General features: G+C 46.6%; 1 protein-coding gene across 6 annotated transcripts in view; it reads left to right on the top strand.

Moving 5' to 3' along the window:
• ZFPM1 (zinc finger protein, FOG family member 1) overlaps positions 1-16891 on the top strand; it is a 119281-nt gene that overhangs the window by 60375 nt on the left and 42015 nt on the right. For 5 of the 6 annotated variants that reach the window (XM_081872047.1, XM_081872044.1, XM_081872043.1 and 2 more), the window contains exon 3: positions 5601-5696. In XM_081872047.1, coding sequence (XP_081728173.1) covers positions 5601-5696 — 96 coding nt within the window. Of the gene's footprint in view, positions 1-302; positions 416-5600; positions 5697-16891 lie in introns of those variants that run through there. The other variant, XM_081872048.1, reaches the window with a different exon arrangement.

Below are 16891 nucleotides of genomic sequence, written 5' to 3'. Positions count from 1 at the left end.
TGAAAACAGAATTTAAGAACACATTTTTCAAAACAAAGAAATCCAATGACTACCTATGAGTCAACTCATCCTTCTGGGGAAGGTTGGACAGATAAAAACTGTTTCTGGCACCCAACAAAGTGTGTACAGTGTTGGAGGCTGTGTTAAGGCCCCATCTGTGCTAAACATTTAAAGTTAAGAGGCCTCTGTTGCCCTCACAGAGCTACAGTTCCCAGGATTCCTGAACCCATTAAACCACTCTAGAAGTTGTAGCTCTGTGAAGGAAATAGGGGTCTCCTCTCAGGACCAAGCAGGCAAACTACAGTTACTGGGGTTCTTTGGGGGGAGCCACGACTGTTTCAAGTGGTATGATAGTGTTTTGAAAGTACAGTGCCTGCGGTGACTACCCCCCAACGCACAATGTGTGTTCTGCCAGGTAGGGCTGCCATGTGTCCTCTTTATCCAGGACATGTTCTCTTTTTCAGGGGTAAAATTTAAGACAAATTGCATCTATTTGCTTTGAATGGCTGTCATGGTGTCCTCTTTTTTGCTCTTCAATATAATGGCAACCCTACCCAGGTAATGTGCTCCTGTGCCTTTTAGGCCATAACAGGGTTCCCTAAAAAAAGAATATGTCATAGAACCCAACTTGGATGATGGTTATTATATTATATACTTTTTTCTTTTCATCCCCCCCGCCCCAGTTTCTTTTCTTACTTATTTGTTGCATTTATATGGCAAGGCACCCAATGGCGTTTTAAAGCACTAAAACAAATGATATAACATGTAAAGTTGGCTGCAGGGGACAGAGGGGAGTCCGACTGAAGTAGGCCCTGATGTTGTGTGTGTCTCCTTCGCTCGCCTCTTCTTCCTCCTCGCAGGGCAAAAACAGGCAGAAAGGGCCTGCTTCATATTCCTGCCAACCGGTTCCCATTTGGTAGTGGGACATAACCTAGAGCCTAAGCTGTGCGTTTTGGTTTCATTTTCTGCTTCTTAAATGGTGGGTGTGCTTGGATCCTAAGCAGAGGGTCAGCAAATTTCTAAAGCTGTTTTATTTATATATTTATATATAATAAAAAACAAGGGAGCATAAATAGTAATATTCATAATTTGATTATCTCCCTGATAAATGTCAGGCATTATTTGGTGACCCTTGGCCATCTAATCTTTCCTCTTTCATGCACACGTATGCACACACATTGAGCGTTGAGCCAGTGTGGTGTAGTGATTTAAGAGCAGTGGACCTGTAATCTGGTGAACTGGGTTCGATTCCCCGCTCCTCCACATGCAGCTGCTGGGTGACCTTGGGCCAGTCACACTTCTCTGAAGTCTCTCAGCCCCACTCACCTCACAGAGTGTTTGTTGTGGGGGAGGAAGGGAAAGGAGATTGTTAGCCGCTTTGAGACTCCTTAGGGTAGTGATAAAGCGGGATATGAAATCCAAACTCTCCTCCTCCTTCTCTCATCCCCCTGGCACGGTAACTGCCATTGTCCACACACAACTGCATAGATGTCTATTAGGAAGCTATTAATCTCTGAGGGACTTGCAGGATGTTTGGGACCTGGGGCAGGGGCAGTGAGGCAGTTTGTGGGTGGGTGGGAAGCCAAGTGTTTTGTGCAATGGCAGACTTTGACCCACCGAGCTAGTCTGTAGAAAAGGAAGCAAGAGATTCCTTTATCTGATTTTTAAGGCTCTCTACAAGAGCCTCAGGCTGAGGGGTGGGGGTTGTGGGTTGCGGGGGGGGGGTAGGGAGAGCAGAGAGCTCTGAAAGCTCCAGCCTGAACAGTGCACCTGGCACTAGCGCGTCGTGATAAAAGGAGGCGATAGCGCATGATAACGCACCGGCTGCAATAACTGCTGCTCCTGTGGCGCATAGCAAAAAGCTTTCAGCGCGATGGATAACAATCAATATGCCAGCCACTTTGATTTATAGCCAAAAATAATGGGACTTTTATACCCAGCGATTGATTTATTTGATGTTAATCATCCACCCCCCCCCCATTCCCACCTTATCACCTGTATTAATAATCACCAATCGCCGGTGACGTCACCATCCCCAGGCGCCCTTTATGGCGCCAATCGATTGGGCCATGGTTGTGGGGCCCTTTTTGGCGGTGGTTATTGGGGGCCTGGGTGCAAAGGCAAACATGCCCTCTGCCCGCTAATCTTTCACGCTGTCTTATGCAGATAGGCTTATCGGCAGGATCTCAAACAGCAGTTAATGGGGAAAATAATTGTCATCAAGTTGCTATGAGTCTGCCACCGGGAGAGTAGGCCCAGGAAGTAAGTTCTCTTTCCCCACCCAATTTTCTTTTCTTTTGTTTTTTCTTTTCGTCAGCCAGCTGGCACTGGGAGAAGCCGGATGGGAGGCCTGGAAAATAAGGAAGCAACTCTGAGCCCCCCAAATCATCCAGTCACGGTTGATGTTTGTATCACACAAGCTTAAAGTGAAGCATCCTGGGAGTGTTCTGGGATTGCTGGCTCAGTGAGCTCTTCGGCAGGGGCTCTCTGTTATGTGCCCTTTCTACACGGGCTGCGTTAGGTTGGGGAATAGCCGTAGATTGGTGGAAGAGCTCATGCATTGCTCGCAGAAGGCCTCAGGTACAAACCCTGGCATTTCCCTGTAAGTGTGGGAGACTCTGGACAACTGCTGCCAGTCAGTGTGGACAGTACTGAGCAATGTGGAGCAATTGGCCTGGCTTGATATTATGCACTTTGAATGACTTGAGAGAGAGCGTTCCTGAGCAATTGGCATGCTCATTCTGATGGCTTATTTTGTTTTGTTTTGTTCTGTTCTGTTCTGTTTTATCAAAAAGCATTCATTTTCTGGGAAGTTCTTTTTAATCTCTCTATAACAAGGTGTGATTGACCCTCCTGATATTTTAGTGCCGAAACAGCTTGATAGGTAATGGTACTGTACGACATCTTTATTTTCAGACTGCTTGATACTGATTTTATCTTCTCTTTTATTTTATATTATCTTTTTCTTCTTACCTTTTTTCAAACTGTTGTTAGCTGACCTGGAGATTTTATGGAAAGGCAAGGTATAAATGTTGGCTGTGGCTTCTTCTCTTTTTTTAGGCCTTACTGGCTGCAAATACCGTATTTTTCGTCCCATAGGACGCTCCGTCCCATAGGACGCACCTAGTTTTTTGGGGGGGAAATAAAGGAAATTTTTTTTTCCTTTATTTCCCCCCCAAAACCAGGTCGGGGAAACGGAACCAGGTCGAGGAACAGCGGGATGGCGGCGCTGCGCCTCCTTGCTGTCCCCCGAGCTTGTGGGGCTGGCCGATGTCTGTCCGGTGCGCGGAGCGCGCGGGGCGGCAGGCTGCTGTCCGCAGCTTGGGGAGCTGTGCGGGACCTCCCGCAGGGCTGCCTAGGCTGCGGACGTGTTCCCGAAGCGCCCGGCGCTCTGCTTTCAGGGCACCCGACGCTCCGGGAAGCAGGCTGTTATCCGCAGCCTAGACAGCCCTGTGGGAACTCCCGCAGGGCTGTCTAGGCTGCAGATGTGTTCCTGAAGCCTGGAGAGTGAGCGGGGTCGGTGCGCACCGACCCCTCTCGCTCTCCAAGCTTCAGTGAAAGCCTGCATTCGCCCCATAGGACGCACACACATTTCCCCTTCATTTTTGGAGGGGAAAAAGTGTGTCCTATAGGGCAAAAAATACGGTAAGCTTGAAAATAGATCGAGAGTGGCTAGTAAAACCTGATATGCCCAAGTGAGTCTTGGCAAGAGAGGTAGTGTTTAGCACTTTGCATAGCTCCTTATTCCTACTTGTTGCCCCGTCTTCAATTTGAATAAATTTTAATTTGCACAATTCATTTGGATTTTAGGCTTTGCCTTTTCTTCACACAGAACACAAGCTTCTTTAATTATTAGAACTTCATTAAGTTGTTGTTTTTTAAAGCAAGTATTGAGTACCAGTGCAGCATAGTGGTTAGAGTGTCAGACTAGAACCTGGGAAAGCAGGGTTCAAATCCCCGCTCGGTCATGAATCTCAGTGGGTGACCTTGGGCCAGTCCCTCTCCCTCTCAGCCTAACCTACCTTACAGGGTTGTTGTGGGGATTAAATGAAAGAGGGGGAGAACCATGTATGCCACATTGAGCTCCTTGGAGAAAAAGGTGGGATATAAATGCCACAAATAAATAAAATATTGCAAAGTATGTCTGGTTTGTGGGCTCTATCTCCAAACATCAGGTACTGGGAAGATATAGAGATAATATGCAGGTAGGGGGGCCAACTTAAATAAAATATGGGGGGAGGTAAGCCACGCCCAACATAATCACAAGATGCAGCACACACACACCATTTGAATGGCAATGCCCATCAACTGAGCTCAAATATTTTATTGGGGGAGTTGAAGGGGCCTCGGCCCTTAGGAGTTGGCTGTTATGAGGATGAGTGATGAGGCAAGGACTGCAGCAGTCAGATTCATTATTATCTAGCAAGCAGCTCTGTATGTTGATTGTCACCTTGTGGGGTTTCCTGCCATCCTATGCACGTCTTTCTATCCTTGGTTGGAAGCCAGTTCAACATATTAAATGTCATTATTATTCCTGGGCCTAGTTCTTAGACATCAGGTGAGAACCCAACCCATTCACTAAAGTCTAATTCTCCCAGACATTAGGTGAGGTGATAAACAATTCACTGGACCACTTCTGTCTTTGAAAGCTGAAGGGTGGGGGGAGCACAGCTCACACGGTCAAATGCTCTACTAGAATTAAAATGAAATAATTTCCTGCACTTAGAAAACAGTTGTCTCCAGAAGACAAGCTAAGCTTGAACCCCTTCCTGCTGACACACCCCTCTCCAGTATGCAGGGGCTGGTGTCATTTTGGATAGAAGGTGTCAGGGAACTGCCATCAGCTCAGAGGCGCGAGGTGGAAGGGCTGTTGTGTTATAGGGAACCTCCGAAAATCTTGCGAAGCAGTTCCTCCTCTGGCGAGGAGGGAAGTCCAGTGGAGAGGAATTGGTGGGAGCAGGGGATGCTAGGGAGAGCCTCAACACCGAGCCTGAGCAAACCAGAGGGGAGGGAAGTACCCCTTTGCCAGCGCCCATTCTGCGCAGTAGGTTTAGGTGCAGGGAAGGGAGGAGAAGGTTGGGGGTCACGCGACTGTTATGCTGGAGGAGGTATAAGGACCGGCCACTCCCAGATTCTGCTAGCGAGTGAGCCAGACATGAACTTGCGACGCTCTTCACTGTAAATAGCTTGCACTAATCATAAAGCCTGGAAAAGACAGGTCAGAGTCTTGCCTATTTGCTCTCAAGCAACCACACCAGCACCTGACAGAAGGGGTATGGTATTCACCCATGTGCATCCCCACGTACGGCGTGAAATGGTACAGACCAGACTCAGTTCCATGCAGTACAATTATGTCCTGATCGTCCCACTTGCTGTGGGGGGGAGCTAGGTCTTTTGCTTTCTATCTCCAAAGAACACCCCCTTCTTAGCCATGGCGAGCGCTCTGTTCATGATGCAGCTGTGTGAATGGCTGTCTTAAAGCTGGGTCATGTGACTTGGCTCATAAAAGCCTGGTGCACCTGAATGGCTGACCATATTTTCTTCACAACCCTCAATGATTCTGAATGATGATTCAATGATTTCATTACTTCAATTTTCAGAGACTGAACTCAGAGAGAGCTTGGAGAGCCCAAAGGAGCCAGATAAACAAGAGATTCTGGAGAAGCCCCAGGAGCCGAAGCTTTGGAACGGGCCAGGTAAGTACCCCCGCTCCTCCTCCTGTCTTCCCTGCTAAACCAACCCAAACTCCCCTAAGTAATGAAAAAGATCTCATGCAGGTAGGGGCAGGCCTGTGCTGCTTAACTAAGTTCCAAACTGAGCACAGATCTCTCCAACCAAAATTGGTTTTTAAATGAAGGCAATCAATCAGAGACTTTTAATTCTTTCCCCCTTGATTGATTGACACCTTTTGGGGAATCCTGAAGGACAGTGTCTTTAAGAACGCGAAGACTTCTTCAATAATTTGAAGCAAAAATCGCCACGCTTAGGGAGAAAGTCCACCGTTAGTGTTTCCTTTCTACATCAAATGTGGGGATGTTACAGACAGAGCAGAGCTAAAAATCTACTGAGGGCTAGTAAGCTCATGGGCCCTGAGTATTGCAGAAAGCCGTGAGTTTTAGGAAAGCTGGGTGCTGCTCATAGTCCCGTCCCCCCCTTTCTCACTGGACTTTCATCTGTAAACCAACAAGTCATGCAGAGAAACAATTGGGTGTGCCAGTCTCCATCTGTCAGTGGAAAAGTCTGTGAGTGTGTGATGAGCTGGCGAACAGCAGCTTGGTTATATATGATCTGGGGTGGAGGGGGATGGATGTGTATTTAGAGTGATAGGGAAGGATCCTTAGCTAAGCACCTGCTTTGCATAGTCCCAGGTTCAATCCCGGGCATCTCCAGGTAGGGCTTGGAGAGAACCTTGCCTGAAACTTTAGAAAGCTATTGCCTGTCAGTTTAACTAATTCTGAGTTAGATGGGACCATGATTTGACTAAGTATCAGGGATAACTCCCCTGACAATGGAGGTAGAGCTTGGCCATTGTCGATTGCTTTTCTGTACATGAATTTGCCTAATCTTCTTGTATCCAGGTTGGTGGCCATTACTGCCTTCCGTAGGAATGAGTTCCATAATTTAACAATGCACTCTGTGGAAAAAGCACTTCCTCTTCTCTGCCTTGCAGCCTCCCACCATTCAGCTTCATTGGAGCTCCATGAGTTCCAGTGTTATGAGAGGAGGAGGGACATGTCTCCATCCATTTTCTCAATGCCATGCATCGTTTCATGAACTTCTACCATGTCACCTCTTACTCACCTTCTCTCTAGCCCAAAAAGTTTCCTCAGAGGAGAGTTGATCCCACCCCCTCGATCATTTTGATTGCCCGTTTCCGAATGAAGCCAGTAAGCTTCCTCCTCCTTAGTGTTGCCCTTGCAGAACTCATCAAGGAAGAGGATGGGGACGGATCTAGAATGGGTTGGATCCAAATGGGCACCAGGCATCACGGTGTGTCACTGACGATGGCAGCCTCTGTGATCTAGAATGGATCAAGGATGAGAAATTTAGTTCCATGTCTGTGAGACTGCCTCAGGTGTCTTTTTTTAAAAAAAGTTCATCATTTCTTACTTATTTGTGGAGGAGGGCCCTTTGTTGTTTTCTTATCCTTCCTCCTTTTCCAAGCACATCTCATAACTGCAGCTTTTGCTTTATGGCTTTTGCTGCTTCAATTGAGAGGATGACCAAATTCATCCTAGCAAATCCACAAAGACACCCGACCCCACTCCACATATACACACAGCCTGTCGGTCACTTTGTAAAGAACTCCAAAGTCCAGACTGCCTTGAGTCTTCTCTCCCCCCCCCCCCATGCCCTGAATGCGAATCCCATCTCCCTCGGCAGCAGCAGTTGCTTGTGAGTATTATAATATTATTAAAAGGCTTTATACGCCACCTTTCATTACAAGAAGAAATACTAGGGCGGTTCAAAGAAATGAATAAAATCCTATCCAACAGCAAAATAACAAGAACAAAACCAATCCTAAAAATGCAGCTACCCATAATTAAAAGGCACTGTGAAGCAACAACATTATAACATCCATAATTAAAGTATATAATAAACAAGGCAAATTAAAGCAGTGTAACAATAAAGAGAAACCATTAAAGCAACAATGAAAGCAGAAGATTCAAGTCAGGAGATAGGAAAGTGAGAGTCGCTTCTAAAAGTGTTTGTCTGCTTTCTTCTTCTCTTTCCCCTGCCCCAACATACACACAGAAACACACACACACACCACTCCCTGTTCAGGAAGGGAAATGTCTGTTCACAGCCAGGCTGATATCCCCAGCGCTTCCTAGATGTATTGGCCGGAAATATATCTGCAGGACTTCCCTCGCCACTACCTCCTCTGTCTCTTCCTTGGTTATCTGCTCTTTCCCACCCCAGACCTTTTGGCCTCGATGGACGGATGTGAGGCTGCTCTGCTCATCCTTGGCTGGCCACATGGCACAGCATCCCCTCCTTCCTCCCACCCACCCTGCCTATGCCTGCTCTGTCCACTGCTGCTCTTCAATCATCTCAGAATAGCACAAGGGAGACTCAAGATGCCCAAATCCCTTTTGCCAACATACTAAGAGCAGAGTAATGGTTTATATCCAGCTTTGCTTACGGGACCCTTAACCTTGACTTTGTCCCTGGCTCAGCCCCAAGAACTGGGTGGTTGTTGTCTTCTGAAGGGGTAGGATGCTCAGCTGATGGCACAACAACCAGATAAGACAAAGTACTCCTTCAACACTTTATATTGTTTCATTGGTAACGTAAGAGGAAAAATGACAATTACTCATACGTAATCTAAGCACCACCACAAGGGATCCTGATTAAGCATTTAGCTATTTAATGCTGAATGTTATCTGTTAATTCTCTTCTATCCTGTTTCCCCATTCTTTTTCGTAGAATAATAGACTTCTAAAGTTGGAAGGGACCACAATGGTCATCTAGTCCAACCCCCTGCAATGCAGGAATCTTTTGCCCAATGTGGGGCTCATACTCATGACCCTGAGATTAAGAGTCCCACGCTTTACTGACTGAGCTATCCATCAAAAACTCTCTTTTCATTTAAACCATTTCATGAACCAAGAACCCATACACTGACCGCTAACAATACACCCGTATATGGTAAATATTAGTGCAAATTTATTATGGTTGTTGTGATATACAAATGACATGAAAAGTCTTGGTCTGTATCATTTATTATTCCGATGATTCTTGTTGATAAAACCCAACAGAAAAAATGACGACAAAGTACACATACTTAAACTGGGGAACTCATTCCCACAGGAGGCAGTGCTGGCCACCAACTTGGTTGACTTTAAAAGAAGATTAGATAAATTCATGGAGGATAAGGCAATTAATGGCCACCAGCTATGATAGGTATACTCTGCCTCTCCACCGCTGGAGGCAGTACTGCTTCTGCATGCCAGCTCCTGGAAACCACAGGAGGAGAAAGTGGGTGGCCGCTATGAGAACAGTTTGTTGGGCTTGATGGCCCTTTGGCCTGATCCAGCAAATTCTTATCATGTCCACATATATTAGGGGTGGTGAATAAATTTGATTTAGTTTGCATTTAAAGGTGATCCCTCCCTAATTTGTGCTTTCCAATACAATGTGCAAACCAAAACACAGCCCTTCTTCGAAATTCGCATTTCTCTGAATTTTGCAATGTAGTTCTCTAGTCAAGCAATGTGTACAAAGATTTGTATACTAGTGTGCATAAAAATGCATGTATTGTTGAAAATAGCACATACCAAAATACATTATATTAGAGATAATTGTTTTTAAAAAACGTGCATATCAGGCAAAAGTCATATTAAAAGGTGAATGTTATATTATCCACACGAAGATATTGATGAATTTGCATGATGACTTTTTAAAAAAAATAGTAACTGATATAAAACGTGGAGAACTGAATTTAAGACTGGAAAAATGAGAAACTTGGAGAAACTGAAATTGACCCATTCATCCATCCCTTGCTCTTGGTTTAATTGTTACATTGATATTTTTCCTCTCCTCCAAGGAGCTCAATGTAGCATCAAAGGCCTCCCCCCTTTAAATCTGTGCAACAATTCTGTGAGATAAGTTAGGCTGAGAGAGTAGTAATTTGTCCATGATCATCCTGTGAATTTTGTCACCCAATAGGGATTTGAACTCAGACCCTTGAACCACTACACTACTGCAGCACATTGCATCCAGCTGCACTGGTCCTCAGTCTTGTCTGCAGATGGTGGGTGATGATAGGACCAGCACATGAGGAACTGTGTACACATGATCAGGATTGGAGCAACTTGGACACAAGAATTCTCCCACGTCTCTTCTTTTCTTGTGCTCCCCAGGGACAGCATATCTCTGTACTAGGAATTGAGAGGAATAGAGTGTACAGCTCTGGCTGCCCTGCGTGCCTTAAGACCATGTCTAGGCTGAGTTGGGATATGCATATCAACCATAGCTCAGTGGATTGGTGTGCAGAAGGAGCTAAGCTCCATACCCGACGTGTTTATGAGATCTGGTGGCAGTGGATGGGAAGAAGAAACCTTGTGAGGATCTGGAGAGCCACTGCCGGTCAGTGTAGACAATGCTGGGCTTGATGGACCAAGGGCCTGACTCAGTGTAAGGCAGTTTCCTATGTTACTGTGCATAAAGCACCAGCCATGGTGTCATGCTTAGAGTGTCAACAGTAGCACCCTGCAGACCAAGGTTCAAATCCCCACTCAGCCGTGAAGCTCACAGCATGAATTTGGGTCACTCACAGGCTCAGTAACATAGGAAGCTGCCTTATACTGAATGAAACCAATGGTCTGTGTAGCCCAAACTTATCTACACTGACTGGCAACAGTTCTGATGGGTTTCAGGCAGGGTTCTCTCCTAGCCCTGCTTGGAGATGCCTGGGATTGGACCAACGACCTTCTGCAGAACAGCCGTTCTACTACTGAGCTTACGGCTCTTGGTCTCTCAATTTGACCTACCTCACAGGATTGTTGTGAGGATAAATAAGGAGGGGGGCGGAGAGTCAAGTTCCATCTTGAACTCCTTGGCAGAAAGGTGGAATATATACAAATGTAACAATAAATAAATAAACAAACAAACTGCAGCCACTAGTCTTCATATCAAGTACGTCTTGCAAAATATACTTTTCCCATCCTGTTTTAAGTCTGGCACCAGGTTGCTGTCAAAGCTTCCTTAGAGCCCCCCTTATATTTCATTGCAGCTTTCTTAAAAGGTCAGGAAAAACACCTTTTACTGTTTTCTATCCACTCTCTGCACGGAGGGGCTTCCTTGCGTCTGTGGAACCCATGCAAGTCTGAATCTGCATGGTAGGATCTTCCTTGTGTAGACTTCTGCCACTGCATGTTGTGGGTGTTCTGTTTCTAATTTCTGTTGACGAGATGTGAACTGGGACTCCAAAGTTCTAGCTTCCAGTTGTGTGAGGGAAGTGCACTCTGAACATGCTCATATGCACCTTCCTACCAGAAAAGTCCCAGATGTTGCAAATGTTGCAGTCAGTGGTTTGCTTAATTAAGTTCCCTGAAGTTGAAAAATAGGTCCTGACACTGTATCCTGGATCAAATTCATAAGCAACCAGAGTAAGGGTGGCAAGTTGCTTCCTCTTCCTTTCCCCCCTTGTTCCTCCCTCCTCCCCCCACCAGCCCCCACTGGAGTTGGTTATTTGCATTCTTTATGTAAAAGAGATTTTATTATCGCCACTGTGCAGCCCATCTCCACTCTGGTAATTGGAGTGATATTAATTTCTGTGTGGCTGGGAGTTGATGTGAGTCCGGCGATGCTGCGGCGATAGGCTTTTCCTTTCTGCGCTAACCGCCGCGATAGGCCTTCTATCAGTCTCTGTGCAGGCACCACACTTATCAGGAATGGAATGGGTAAAAAAAAAGGGAAAGAGGAAAAAAAAGGGAAACTTTGAGCAGCCTGAATTTCTTCTTTATCTGGCAGGATCCGCCGTGTGTCAGCAGTGGCAGGCTAGGAGGATGCTGTGTGGAGGCCAGGCCAGGCGGGTGGGTGGGGGTGGAGAGAGTTGTGTTTTTCAAAGCTCTTGGGTGCCATCCAGTTTTGTCCCTCCCAAATCTTCTTTTGCCAAATCTTCCTGCAGAGCCTCACTGACTTCTTGAGTGGCCAGGTTGGTGTACCTCAAACACTTTGCCCAATCAGGCACCTGTCGGCATCCTAGGTGAACATGGGGTGCTGCCTTATAATGAGTCAGACCATGGTCCATTGAGCTCAACATTGTCACTAGTAGCGTTTCCGGCCATGGCTTGAACCTGGGACCTTCTGCATGCAGAGCAGGTGCTCTGCCACGGAGCTGCAGTCAAGGTGAAGTTCTGTAGGCACAACTTTATGGCCATCATTTGTTAGATAGGGCTTCCATGACCAGAGTGGGGGCCAAGCCCATCTCCCCTTTCAGGTTCCTCACTAGCAGAGCTCCAGAATCATCTGCAGCTTCTTTCCATGTTCTGTGTTTCCTTTACTTCCTTTGGTCCCTGGAAGGGCATGGGAGATCAGTAGAGGGCTGGCTGGTGGGAGTGGGGAAATCCTTCCCATTCAAGTATGAGGGGGAAAAAAGGATTGGGGGCTGATGAAGGATCTGAGCATGCCTTCTACCTGTTGCAGGGCTGCTGCATGGAACTGAGAAGCATAGGGGGAAAGCTCACTTCCATGTACTCAGTGCACTAAGGTTTTCTTGGGAAGTTGTAAAAACTTCTCCTTTGGACCCCTGCAAGAAAAGCTTGGCTGGGCACATCTGGCAGGGATGCCTGAGCATCTGGAATCTTGCATTGGAATAAGACAAGGATAGGGAATATCTAGCCCTTCAGATGTTGCTGGATTACAGCTCCCATCATCAGTTTGGGTTTCTCTCATCTTACCATTTTTCCAATCTGAACTTCAGTTCTCCACATTTCCACATCAGTTTCAGCACATTTTGCGTAAATCACACATTTTTGCAAATGCCAATATGCATTTTTGTATGTCGCTTTCACTTATATTTCCATTTCTATACACACTTTACCTTAATATATGCACTTTCATACATGATTGCTTGGCTGGAGAACTGCGTTGCAAAATTTGGAGAAGAGCAAGTTTCAAAGTGGGGCTCCATTTCAGTTGGTGTATTGTTGTCTTTAAATGCCAACTGAATTAAATTTCTACTCCACCTCTGTTGGCTATGCAGGCTGATGGTGTCATGGGACTCATTACATTGTTTCCCTCTTCTGATTCTGATTCTGTTAAAAGTATTAATGAAAATCCAAGACAGACGTTTTCAAGGTGCAGTTCTAGGAAGAACCCTGGCTACTTAAGAAGCTGGCAAAGGAAGTCCTTATATGCTCCTCCTCTGATTTCAACAAGCCAATCGCCATCTTGGATGGGCAGGACCAGGCCTGCTTTGGAAGCTTCTTCCCTGGAGACTGCAGTCACATGGCCCACCACATGGGGCAGTGATCATCACTTCCTGAAATTATGTTGATCTAGTCCAGGGTCCTGCTTCCCACATGGAGAGCAGAAAGGCGCAGGAGCCTTGTCCCTCAGTTGCACCCCCCCTAATCTGAATATAGAGAAGTTTACTGCTTCTGAACCTGGAAATTTCAGTTGTGTGTACTGAAGGTCCGTTTGTGAGGAACCCTTCCTGAAGGGCAAGGATGCTCTACCACATCTCTCCAGGGATGTGCTGTGGGGCTTGGAGTACCCCATTGCTCCTGTTTCAAGTGCCCAGTATTTTTGCACCACTCTTCCTCCAGCACTGGCCTCAGCAGGGCAGGCTGCCAGGCATGGTTGGGTGGGAGAGGATGAGCAGCTGTCCTTCACATTTCTGATAGCCCCGCACATTCATGCGCCTCGCTGAAATGAGAAAGTCAAAGGAAGGAGAAGAAAATGAGAGGGAATTTTTTCCTCCCCTCTCTTTCTCTTTTTAATCTTTGCTATGACCTTGTTCGCTGGAGGGGTCTTGGCTGCTTTAAAATTCTGATATGCAAATAGCTGATAGCTATAATCTATAATCCTCAACTTGGGAGCGTTTGCAGATGTAGCTGCCCATTCTGTTTGACTTCCTGTTCTTGCAAGTCTGTGTGTGTTTCCCCAAAATAAAAAAAAACATGTTTAAAAACCTCCTGAGAGTTTCTAGTTGCTCCCAATAGAGTGGGTTGTCATTTCTGTAATGTGCCCCAGAAGTAAGAGGGAGGGGAGGAAGCGGGCAAAGTCTCCCGAATTCGTTTCTTGGCAGATCCCATTCTGTAGCAAAGGTGGCCTGGACTAGTCGTTGGAGAGTAGCTGGCTGGTTGTCGCAGGAGCTTTGAGTCTCCAGCAGCCAATCACAAAACGAGTGTTGGTGGCTGAGATCCTATGGCTGCAGTGGCCTTGTTAAAATGCTATTGGTGAGAACAGGGAAGATGGTGGAAAATTATATTGTTGTCCACCACCCAAATCTCCAAGCAGTGCAAGATTCCAGGGGTCCCAGGTGCTTATCCATGGTTCCTTTTGGGAATGAGGCACAGTGGAGACTGAGTCTTTTTGATATACAGTATTGTTTATTTGCACATCTATGCAACCTGAGCCTATGATGGAGGGGTCCTCAGCATCAACACCCCAAGAAGTTCTGGTTTCTCCCATAGCTGCAGCCCTGGATTCAAACACAGACCAACCATCATGCACTGACCCTCTCTCCAGCTTGCTGCCTTACCAGCCTGCAACCTTTTTCCTTCTAGGCCACATCACAGCCAACTCTCAGTTCTGCTTCAAACTCTGTTTTCTAACCAGCTGTTTGAGCAGGAGGAGGGCCCCCACTCATTTGCCACCTGGCCCAGAGTCCCTTCTCTTTCTTCATGGCCCATCACCTTTCCCTTTGTTCATTCTTAATGGTTCCACGGTGATTACCCTGTGAGGAAGCTAGCCTGGCCTATGTTGTAATCCTTGCTGGATCCAGGGGTTCAGGAGACTTGATTTACTTCCAACACTGACTGGGTCTAGGAATTTAGGGGAGTCTGGCACCACCCAACTCACAACACTATTCTTCCTATGTGGAATTCTTTGCTGTAAGAACTGTCTTCCCCCAAAATTTGTACCCTCCAGTGTTTTGGGCTTCAACTCCTAGTGCTGTCTGGTCTGATGGGAGTTGTAGTGCAAACTTCCTAAAAGGAGTGCCAGGTTGCATTGGGTTGGGGGCACAGCTGCCGTAAGAGCTGGAAATAACTACTGGATTGATACCTTTCAGAGGGAACTGGGCAAGGTCAATGAAGTCAGGTCTATCTGCTGCTATCAGTGCGTAAATGGAGATCTCATGTCCAGCAAGTTTTTGTGTTGAAGTTGCTCCAGCCCCTCTGGCTTCGTATAGCTTGAGCCCTTGTGTTCTTTGTACTTGATATGGGGCCCCTGTTCTCTTCGACCACCTGTGTGGCGTTAGGATTTAGCCCCCAAGTATTTATTTATTACATTTATATCCCAGCTTTCCTGCAAGGAGCTCAACGTGGTATATACATACTTCTCCTTCCCATTTTATCCTCGCAACAACACTGTGAGGTAGGTTAGGCTGACAGCAAGAGACTGGTCACCCAGTGGTCTTCATGCCTGAGTGGGGATTTGAACCCTGGTCTCCCATGTCATAGTCCGACATTCTAACCGCTACACCACCCTGGCACACTGATGGCGCAGACACACCCCTGGTTGATGTCTGCAAGTGAGAGTCTCTTCCCATTGCCCTGAGTGTTGTTGCCTGCACACAGCCACACCCACACACCGGCTTTGAAACCTGGGCTGATGCTCTGTGTTGTTCTGTGCTAATAAGCCAGGCAGAGCTTATTATGGTCCCGCATCCAGATCAATATGTGTCTCAGCGTCATGGGATTAGCAGAGAGGGCCCTCCTTCCATTGCAGCTTCTCCTGTGCTGAGTGATATCCATGCCTTGTGGATAGATCAAGCTCCGCAAGCATATTTAAAAGAAGCGGGGGAGAAATAATTGGGTTGTGACGGGGCACCTTCTCCACCTGTAACTCAGCCTTGTGTTTTACTGCCCTATTTCCTTTTTATGGGCTCCTTTATTTTCACACCCTATCGAATATTCAAATGTATCTGCGACCCCTGAGCCTCTTTATGGGGGGTCGTTTGTCACCTTTTATTTCTTTTTTGTCTCCCGGTAAAGAGCTCTTGCCATTAATTACAGGGGCTAAGGACCTTCCCGCCAGCCTGCTTTCTCCTTCCTTCAGTAACTCGGAGGGAAAGAAGGCTGCTGCGTTCAGATGCCTGAAGCTTTTGCTTTTTCACTCCCCCTCCACAGAAGCTGCTAACATCCCCTTGCACCCAAGCCCACGGGCCTTACCTTTACCTGCTCATGTCTGTTTCTCACCTTTCTGGGACTCTAGGTGGCAAAGCTAGGGATTCCAGGGAGGTCTCCTCTCCAGCCACTGGCCTGACCCAAACCTTCAGCTAGGTTGCCACACAGCATGCCTTCAGAATATTCCCCAGGACCGCATTCCTGAGCTAGTCCTTTGGCACTCAAAGAAAAGTGGGGGGGGGGGTAGGAAGACACAACTTCTTGTAAATTTTCCCTGAATGATCTGTAGGTGGTTCTTAACTTGCCACAGGCAAGCGTCTCTTTGTAAGCCTGCACTCTTCATTAGCAGGCCCCTTCAGTATTTCTGGGCATAGGTCAGCTAGCATTAAGGCATGTTGCTCATTTAACTGTATGAGTTCTAGGCACTCAATTTAAATACATGAGGGAGAAAACAATATTTCTAAAGGGACAAAAGCAAACATCCTTTCATTTTAAATGGTGCTCATATACGTCACAGAGGCCATCAACATAAGAGTTATCCCCTCCCCTTGTCTGTCATGTAGAGGACATGCTGGTTTTAACCTGCCGGGTTGTTTTTTCTAAAACATATAGTTTTAAAAAATAATACTTGTTTTTCAATTTGCTGACCGACAGGTGTAAGCATCTGCTTAGCTTTCCCACCAAAATATGAAAGATCAGACCAAGATCAGACCAAGGTGAGCTTATGTATCCCAGCATCCTGATTTCCACTCGGGCCAAGCAGATGAGTCTGGGAAAGCCCAAAGAAGGCATGGCAGAAATAATACTGTTTTCCAGAGTTGTCCCCCAACAGGCACGCTGCATTTGAGCATAGATTGCCTCCAGACATGGAGGACCTGCATGTCTCCTCCAGCAAAAGTCTTCTTCTGGGCAGGGGGTTGGACTCAATGGCCCTTGTGGTCTCTTCCAACTCTATGATTCTATGTCACTTCCAAGCAACCTTCAGTTCCAGCATTCTCAGTGTTTAGGAACCGGCTGCTACATAAGCAGTTGCCTTGCTGGATCAGTAAAATCTACCCTGTCCACCTTTCTCTTTCCAACTGTGGGTG

The sequence above is a fragment of the Podarcis erhardii genome (genome assembly GCF_964252035.2).
Source record: "Podarcis erhardii genome assembly, chromosome: 7".
NCBI lineage: Eukaryota > Metazoa > Chordata > Lepidosauria > Squamata > Lacertidae > Podarcis > Podarcis erhardii.
Note: the sequence above shows the minus strand (reverse complement) of the source record. Positions and strands in the feature narration are given on the sequence as shown.